Below are 9592 nucleotides of genomic sequence, written 5' to 3'. Positions count from 1 at the left end.
ATGGCATTAGCATCCCCCTAGTCCTCTCTGGCACCACACCCCTGGCAAGCCTGCTCCCCTGTTGCTCTTGCTGAACACCACGTGTTTTCCTCCTGCTCCTGGCAACATCCACACAGAGGATCAGGAGACCTGGGGACCAGCCCTGTCCCGCTGCGCGCTCCAGACACAGCCCACGCCATGAACCTGCCATTACCGCACCAGGGAAACGCATTGGCGTGGTCGGTGGGTGGGGGGTGGGAAGTACCATTGTTTCTTGGGGGGGGAGAACGGACAGCGATGAGCAGCCGAGTGTTTCCCCCTGGATTGGTTTTGCCCCTGCTCCTCCTCCTCCTCCCCCCTGCGGAGGCCCGGAGTGAGTCAGCCCGGCGGTATATAGTGCTGGGCAGGCGGCTCCTGTGTTTGCAGAGCTGTCAGTCCTATTGAGTCTCCTTCTTTGGCACCTGGGTCGTAGCCACCGCCGTGCACCATGCAGTGGCAGCCTATGGAGATTAACCCCGAGGTAAGCAGGTGCAGCGCAGGGGGTTTGGATTAGGGCTGCCGGGAAGATCGGGGGGGAGGGAACTAGCGCTGGGACTCTGGGTGAGTGGGGGGCTGGGCGAATGGGGGGTCCTGGGAGCTGGGCGAAGAGCTGGGGTGGGGTCGGTGGAGGGGGCAGGGCGAAGACCTGGGGGGCTGGGGTCTCCCACTCTCTCATCCGCTTTGTCTTGCAGATGCTGAACAAAGTGAGTGGCCGGCGCCGGAGGGGCCGCGGGGCTGTCGGGCCGCAGCAGCAGGCGGGAATGGCTCCTTCTCGCATCCCCTCCGGGGTGGGGCCGGAGCGTGATGTCTCGGGGCGCGGCTGCCCCGTCACGCCTCTGCAGGGGGCTGGGCGCGGCGCGCACTGCGGGGCCGCCACGGAAGCGGGGAGGGGGGGGTTGCAGTCGGGGTGGGGCCGGACGCCCCATCGAGCGGTGCCCGCCTCTGAGTCCGCCCCACGTGCGGGGCCGGGTCCCGGGCCTGGCGGCAGATGGCGCTGCGGCCCCGTGGTTTGTGCTGTGTCACAGGCGGGGGAGGGGCCGCTCCCCCCCTCCGCGGGGCCTGCCGGCGCGGCTGGGCTCCCTTGTGGCTGGGCGGGGGGGTGCGTCCCTGGGCTGGGGGGCTCTTGGTTACCCCTGCGCCCTTCTCTGATGAGAACACAGCGGGCTGGTACCCCCCCCTGCGTTACGCTCTCTCCTTGCAGGTGCTGTCCCGGCTGGGAGTTGCCCCTGGCTGGCGCTTTGTGGATGTGCTGGGGTTTGAGGAAGACTTGCTGAGCTCAGTGCCCACCCCGGCCTGTGCCCTGCTCCTGCTCTTTCCTCTCACTGCCCAGGTAGGTCCCTGGGATGCGGGGGGGCAGCAGCTGGCAGGCCCTGTGCAGCGCTATCCCTGTGCAGGGGAGACAGCCTACTGAATCAGCAGGGACCTTTGTTTTTCTTTCCATAGCTGAGATTAAACCTACTATATAGGTGATACTAAACAGAAACACCACTGGTCCCCTTCCCTTGTATGATGTCATGGGATACATATGCTGCCTGGCACTGGCAGGTGGCCCACCCTAGGAGTGTCTCACTGTGATGTGTAGTGAACTAACAGAATGCTAACCCCTAAATGTGCATTGCAATTAATGGATACTTTCTGCAAAGGCCAGAATGTTAATACCTATTCTTCTGTGGGTTTTCTTATCTGGAAATTCTTTCTTTAGATTGACCCTCCCTTAAATCTGCAGAAGCAGGTTTCTCCATCCCAAATACTAACTTGACAAAGCAGAAGAAGGCAGACCAGCTCAGACTTGCAGAAGAGAATGCTGTCTCTAGCTCTCTCCCTAATCTAAAACTAAGATGGCAGCACTATCTGGCAGGTGGTGCAACTGAACCAAATCACTTACTGTTAAATTCTCAGTCAGGAAATAGACGTTCCAAGACCTGATAGTCAGATTTGTGACCTGCATCTGTGTATTAGATACATTAAGAACTAATTCATTGTCTATGCATTCTTCATGACAAGATCTGAATTGGGGGGGGAGGTGTCATCATTTACATAATAAACTGAAAACAACACCAGTAACTTATTTCACTTAGTATTAATTCATTCCCCAACTCTATCTGTGAATGTACTGGACTCCAGTGGTATCTTGCTGTCAGTGGGGCTTCTCCAGAGGACCTGTAATCTGCTTGACCACATGACTGTCTAATTAGACAGAGTCTAGAGTTTCTTCAAGGGATGATAGCTTTTAGATCTACTGAAACAGTACTACTTGTTGTAAGCTTTGAGGCAATAAGTCAAATATTGTAACAGTGATTGTATTAGCACTTTGCTGTTTAAGTTGGCAGTAAAAGGGGCTGCTCACTGTCAGTAATTCTAATATGAATTCATACTTGACTAGAGGCTGTAATCTTCGATGCACAGTTAAAACCTCAAATTTACTAGAATGACAGTCACAGAAGAATTGTCTAGACCAGGGTGGACAAACTTTTTGGCCTGAGGGCCACATCAGGGTTCCAAAACTGTATAGAGGGCTGGAGAGGGAAGGCTGGGCCTCCCCAAACAGCCTGGCTCCTGCCCCCTCCCATTTCTCTCCACCTGCTCTTTGTCCCTTGACTGCTCCAGTTCCCTGACTGCCCCTTAGACATGCTCCTCTGAGCAGCATGGTGGCAGCTGTACTGCCACATGGCCTGGCAGGAGCTTGCAACCCTGCTGCCCAGCACACTGGCAGCACAGCAAGCTGAGGCTGTAGTGGGGGACAGAGGGGAGGGGCTGGGGGCTTGCCTCAAGGGCCAGGCAGGATAGTCCCATGGGCCGGACGTGGCCCATGAGTTGTAGTTTGCCCACCTCTGGTCTAGACAAACTGTATGCTCTTTAATGGCAAATGAGCTGAAACTACTGGGAGTGTGGAGGAGGCATTCTGATGCTTCTGGTCCTGTAGCTGGCTCAGCTGAAGCTAAATGTATCTTGAAGGTGAGGAATAGAGGTGGCAGATATAACCATTCCTTGTAGGAGCAACCACTCTCTCAAATCTTGTCTCCAAATACATGAAATACAGCTATTAGAGAAGCCAGTGACACAAATCTGGCTACAATTGAGCAAGCTCTTGAGTGGATTGGACAGTAATGAGAAATCCACTTCCAAGGACTCAAGCCAACTTTTGTATAGCTGATAGCCCTTTTCTCTGAGCTATCAGGTGGAGTTCCATACTACAACTTGGCTCGTACACCACATAGACATTGTGCAGTCCTAGACAAATGTCATCCTAGTGGAAGTAAAATCATGTGCCTTTGTTCCAAAAAGGATGGCTTTCTGGTTAACTTCCCCTCTGATGCTTTCTAATCTTCCACAGCTGACTTCCCTGTTAGACCTGTTAGTCTCTGTAAAGGATTTAAAGATGTCTAGAAAATTACAAACCATTGATGTACTTGCATGTTTGCAGCATGAAAACTTCAGGAAAAAACAGATTGAAGAATTAAAGGGACAAGAAGTTAGTTCCAAAGTGTATTTTTTGAAACAGACGGTTGGCAATTCCTGTGGGACAATTGGCCTGATACATGCAGTTGCTAATAACCAAGAGAAATTTGTATTTGGTGAGTATGGCTATTGAGCCATTTTCCCCTAAGAGCTTTAAAAGGGAACTTTCCTCATTAGGCCACTCGCTGCTCTGGATACTCCAGACCCACTGTAGCTAAAGAGATCGTACACTAGCTACTTATCTTATTCTATTGCTAAGACTAGGTTTGAGAAGATCAGATCTGACTAGAAAGCCTTTCCCGGAACATTTCACTACAAGAAACTTAGACTGGCAATGGCTTATAGTATCTGCCCGTACTTGAGTGACCTATACCCACTGCACCTTGAGTAACAGAAGGGGAATATCCAGTCCCTGAGGTTGGACAATAGTATATTTTGTACATCAAGTCTGACTCTTGGCACCTGAAGTGCTGGGAGATCTGATCTAAAGGGAGGTAATCCAATTTCTATTGGATCTACTTTGCATAAGAATACCAATTTACCTGGGTTTACACATATCAGTGGATGGGGATTTCTCCATATAGAAAATGTGTGTTTGACACTAGTAATAAGCTTGTCAAGTTACTTGAGTATCTCTAGAGATACTCATGTGAGCAATGAAATATACCTTTGCTGGCACCTCAAAAGCACTGAGGTTCTCTAACAAAAGGGTGCTTAGTTTAGCTATTGTCTTAGAATGATAAACTGTTGGGATACCCAGTATGGTAGGGTGGCACCCACTACTTATTTCAGGAAAACCTGGCATGGCTAATAACTAGAATACCTACTCATTCACTCCTGCTCAGAGTAGAAATTAGTCAGGAAAGTGACTGTAAAATAACAATCTTTCAAATTGATGGAGCTACTTCTGTTGGGTTTCAAGTTAACACCCTTCAACTCATGGTATCTGAGTAGTTACACAACCAAGCAGCTGGATTGTAAACAGGCTCATGCACCAGACGTCTCAGTTAAAGCACAGGGAGAAATTGTCTCCTTTAAAGACAATAGGGTCTACTGGGATGCTAGCAGCTAGACAACATTTTTCTTTCCTTCATGAAGTAGGAGCATCAAACACAGCCTAACCCTCAGTAGCATCAAACTGGGAATTAGAATAAGCACTTTAACTGTTCAGTCAAGAATTAATCTGGAAGGCCTTTTGTGAGGCAGGGGAGGGAGTAGAAAACCACCAAGTGTTTAGGGCTAACATTCCAAATATAATGGTGCTCAATCACTTACCAGAGACTACTGCATCTGAGGGCATATGGTGACTGTCATTCCATAGCCATAACCAATTTTGGGTCATGTTGCAATACTTCAGTAAGTACTGAGGATAGCATGAGTGTACTGGGCAGCCTAGATACATTGTGTAACATCCTGTAGTATGTATATTGATATCTGTAAACTAGCCTAGCTTGAGTTGGACTCACTCATAACCTATATATGAACACATTCATTGTCTAACCATGGCAAACTCTTGCACAGATGATGGATCGGCCCTTAAGAAGTTTCTCAAGGAAACAGCTGATCTCTCTCCTGAAGAGAGAGCAAAACACCTTGAAAATAACAAGGTATGAGAATTACTGGATTGGGAAAGGTTTTTTACTGCAATTAACATTTGGGGTTTATTAATCTGTATCTACTCTCTCTTCAGGCTATTCAGGAAGTCCATAATGCTGTTGCACAAGAAGGCCAATGTCAAGTAAGCTTTGCACAGTATACTTAATTTATGATGATGGGGCTAGATTGCTGTATCTCTATTAATACAGCTAATAGGTGGGAAAGAGGGAGATTCTTTGGATCCTGGGCTTGCTCCAGCTTGACAGCATTGCATTACACCAGGGTGGCCAACCTGCAGCTCTAGAACCACATGCAGCTCTTCAGAAGTTAATATGAAGTTCCTTGCATAGGTGCTGACTCCAAGGCTGGAGCTACAGATGATAACTGTCCAATGTGCTGTAGGGTGCTCACTGCTCAACCCCCTGCTCTGCCCCAGGTTCTTCCACCACTCTGCCCCTTCCCCTGAGCATGCCATTCCCTTGCTCCTCCCCCTTTCCACCAGAGCCTCCTGCCCACTGCAAAACAGCTGATTGGCAGGGCTGCCAGTGGGCAGGAGGTGCTGGGTTGGGGTAGTGGATGTGGGGCTGCTGACACATTACTGTGGCTCTTTAGCAATTGGTAAATTCTGGCTCCTTCTTGGGCTCAAGTTGGCCACCCCTGCATTATACCATTCCTTCTCTTAAAAAAGGCAAATGGGGAAGTAACAACTCCTTTCCTTTCATAAATGTGAGTAAAACTTTCAAAAGCTCCTAATTGCCCAAGTCCCATTTTAAAATGGGTCTTAGACTAAGTTACTTCCTCTGTCTGATTTTGATGTTGGCAAAAACTGCCATCCTTCTATTAGAGCAAGTATGAGAGGAGCTGAGAGCCTTAGTCCTATTGCTGACTTAGGCTACTAGCATGTTACATGAATTTCAGATGACTTGTGTATCTCTCCTGTTTCCTATTCCCTATCTATAAAACTTGTTAGTTACATCAGGGTATTAAAAATCTTGTATTGCACAAATGCAGAACAGGATCCAGATTCTCCAACAAACTGGGGAGCCCATGGCTTAGGTTAGGTTGCTGTTAGATACAGCTATCTTACTGATTCTGTCTCCTCTCTCCAGGTAGAGGAGGATAAAGTGAACTTCCATTTTATTCTGTTTGTTAATGTGGATGGACATCTCTATGAATTGGGTAGGTTTATATAAATCTGTATTTGGAGTAGTAGGTAGCTATTTAAGCTTGTTTGTAATCAACACATGGGCCTCTTAATTGCTTACTAGGTGAATCCCTGTGCAACCCATTCTGACTGGAAAATATCCTGAAACTAGTATCTGCAAGCTGCCCTTTCTGTTTCCCTCCCAAAGGACTAGACCTCTTGCTGTGGCCTAGAGAGCCTGAAACATTACTTCTCAAATGTGAGCACTGGAGGCTTTTCTTGCAGCCACAGCCTCCTGGGCTGTGACTAGGGGAGGGAAGCAGTGGCCCCTTGCCCAGAGTCACTAGCAGGGGTTGGGCCCAGCCCCCTCCAGAGACAGAAATGTTGGAGGTGCAGGCAGCTGTAGAATTCCCCACCTTCCTGGGGGTAGGGAAACAGGCTTCAGCCACAGGGCTTCAGGCTCACCACCCATGCCACTGTCCCTGGGTCCTGCAGCTTGCCTGCCCACCTCCCTGTCCAGGGCTTAATCTTGTCCCAGGCAGGTCGAAGTTTGCTGTGAAAAATGATATTAACAAATACCACTGTTTGTAGCAGACTTAATATCTAGCAAGCTGTTTAAAATTGTTTGAACAACTAAGACAAGAACATGCAAAGCACCTTATTGTTTCTATTCTCTTTAGGTCCACTAAAGAATAGACCACTACCTTTTTTAATACACACATCCAAATCATTGCAATTTATATAGGTTTTTTCAGGTTCTGTATGTGCATATTTTTCCTAAAATTATTTTAGGAAAAACTGTCACATGGCCACCAGCAAGAGTTGGTGGCCACACTCCAAGGCCACAAAAAATTGTTAAAATCCTGCTCTAGGATAATACTAATTTGCCCTATTCAATTCCATGTTGTGGCCACACGTGACTGACCTTACCAGTAAGGAGTCTTGCTCTACTATAATAGCTCCTGAATGATTAGGAGGTATGGGCTCAGGAAACAACTGTCTAAAATGCCAAAATTAGACAGCATAGAACTAACATTATGTGACAGCACAGTTGGTTTTTAAATGAGGTTGTTTCTTTATAGATGGACGCATGCCATTCCCTGTAAATCATGGCAAAAGTTCAGATGACTTGCTATTGAAGGTAGGCTCACTTACTTCAGTTATGAGTTCATAGTGTCTGTAGACCTGGGGATTCTAAAGCTGCATCTCTGCAGCATGCCTTATTTAGCCAATTGCTGTGCTAGCAGACAAATTGTAATCACTTGGTTTGAAAAACCTCAAACTGTATCATTAGCTGCTCTGTAGCATAGTAAGCAGATGCTACAGGGCTAGGTTCAAAACTGTCTCTAGCAACAAATACCCTTGGTTTAACAAGGATGGCACACAGATTGTCAGGTGCTTTTATGATTAACTTTTTGGAGACTACAGTGCAGCCTGAGTACTAAATAAGAACTTGTCTCTCTAAGGGTTCTGCCAAGATCTGCAGACAGTTCACAGAACGTGAGAGAGGAGAAGTTCGCTTTTCTGCTGTGGCTCTCTGCAAGTCTGCCTGAGATGCTGAAGAGGGAGTTGAAGGAAGGCAATCTAATAGCACATCAGTAAATGCAGTCTCTAAATCTTTCCTTGCTTCAGTGCTTGTTAAATGCAGCTGGTCTGGCCACTCTAAACAGGTCTGCAACACTACTTCCACCTCCAGTATATACAAGCAACATCAGAGCTTAAGATAAATAAGCTAAACTTCAATATGAATTGTTCTGACAACTGTCTTTGGATTCTTAGGGTCCTGACTCTTTACAGTTCAGTAAAAAATGCTTTACATGGCTTGTTTAACCTGTGCCTGTAAGTTAAGCTGTTTGTAATTTCCTGTACTTAATAGGATAAATAAACTCTTCTGCTGTTGAAGTGACTGGATTAGTCTCTTTCAATGTGGATGTTCATGTAACATGACTGCACACTCAAAGTAGTCCTGATAATGGTGTTTGCTACTAGAGGGCAATGAGACCTAATAGAGATAATAGCACTTCAAACAAGAACAGGAATTGCAGGCCCAAAGCATAGGTAACGATTCTCTAATGCTTAAGTTATAGGTCATGGTTTTGGGCTACTAGGGGTAGAATATCCCTTTTAGAGCTGTTCTCTAAACTTTCATTCTGTGCTCTAAAACATCAGTGTCCTTAATCACTACTGGATATGCATATCTCTTGGCATGGATGAAATACTCATAAGGTAATGAGGCACAGTAATTCTGTATCGACTAAGTATAGCCACACTCTTGCTTATGTCAGTGTAACTATGTTGCTCAGGGGTGTTTTTTTAAAAAAAGTGCACCCCCCATGCCATAAGTGATGTGGATAGCACTGTTAAGTAGAGAGCTCCTGCTGCCATAGCTACCACAGCTCCCAGGGGCTGGAGTAATGAAGCTGACAGGAAGGCAGGCCTGCCCAAAAAAATGGGGAAGGGGTCTGTGAAACACTAAAGAATCTAGACCCAAGTTTCCCTTTAAAGGAGATGGACTGTTAGTCTGATCCAATCTCTCTTTGCTATACATTTCTGTGGTGTCCATCTTAAGCTTTTTGTGCACTTGCAACCTGTTTCTAGGCAGTGGGTACCTCTGGCCACTGGAGTTATTTTGAAGTGATGCTCACTTATTTTAAAAAATACTTTCCATCCAAGTGTATGACAGCATCCTGTTCTGCTAGATATTACCTGGAAACTTTTGGTAGGTGGAGAGAAGCAGGGCTAGGGTGGTATCTTCATTGAAGTCACCATGCTTGCCTTTCATAGGCTATGAATCATCCTTTCTGCTCCTGAGTGACTCATGCTGCATAGCAACAGAGATCTGTATGAAAGGAAGCTGCATGCAGTGTGAACACAGAAGAATTCCAGGAGTACAAAGTCCCAGGATGGAGCAGGGGAAGGAGGAAGTATAGAGCCAGGCCACCAATTTAGTGTACCTGTAGGAGTATACTTTTACCCCCACCCCAAGCTTTGTTAGTGCAACAGATTTCTTGTTCCCTTAATTTAAAAAATAAAGGTAGTTGAGTGCAGTATTTCTGGCTGAGCCACAATAGTTCTCTCAAAGGATAGATGCCTCAGTCTAGCAGATACATGGTCAAACACAACTAGTATCCTTATTGGGGTGTGGGTGGTCTTGTGTTTTTTTTAAAATAGCAGGGAAGTTTTTATCTAGCAGTGGAAACATCAAGGCTATTCTCAACTAAACCACTAATATCTACATAGGTGCCAGCTGTCCTGTTTTTTGGCTGGTACTGTCCAGGGTCTTGAACTCACTTTTAGGCAAAATTCCAGTCAACCAGTGGAGCGGCTACCAAATTAAAAAAAAAAATCAATTTGGCCTTCTGCCAGCGGGAGCTT

General features: G+C 46.7%; 1 protein-coding gene across 1 annotated transcript; it reads left to right on the top strand.

Moving 5' to 3' along the window:
* The first annotated feature begins 339 nt into the window (after positions 1-339).
* Positions 340-7993, top strand: UCHL1 (ubiquitin C-terminal hydrolase L1). Its single transcript, XM_074950105.1, has 9 exons — positions 340-499; positions 711-722; positions 1220-1348; positions 3443-3593; positions 4999-5084; positions 5168-5215; positions 6183-6252; positions 7300-7358; positions 7684-7993. Exons 1-9 carry the CDS (start codon positions 467-469, stop codon positions 7768-7770), a joined length of 675 nt encoding a protein of 224 aa, XP_074806206.1. The 5' UTR covers positions 340-466; the 3' UTR covers positions 7771-7993.
* Positions 7994-9592: the final 1599 nt, after the last annotated feature.

The sequence above is a fragment of the Natator depressus genome, chromosome 4 (assembly GCF_965152275.1).
Source record: "Natator depressus isolate rNatDep1 chromosome 4, rNatDep2.hap1, whole genome shotgun sequence".
Classification (NCBI taxonomy): domain Eukaryota; kingdom Metazoa; phylum Chordata; order Testudines; family Cheloniidae; genus Natator; species Natator depressus.
This window is presented reverse-complemented; position numbering and strand designations above follow the sequence as displayed.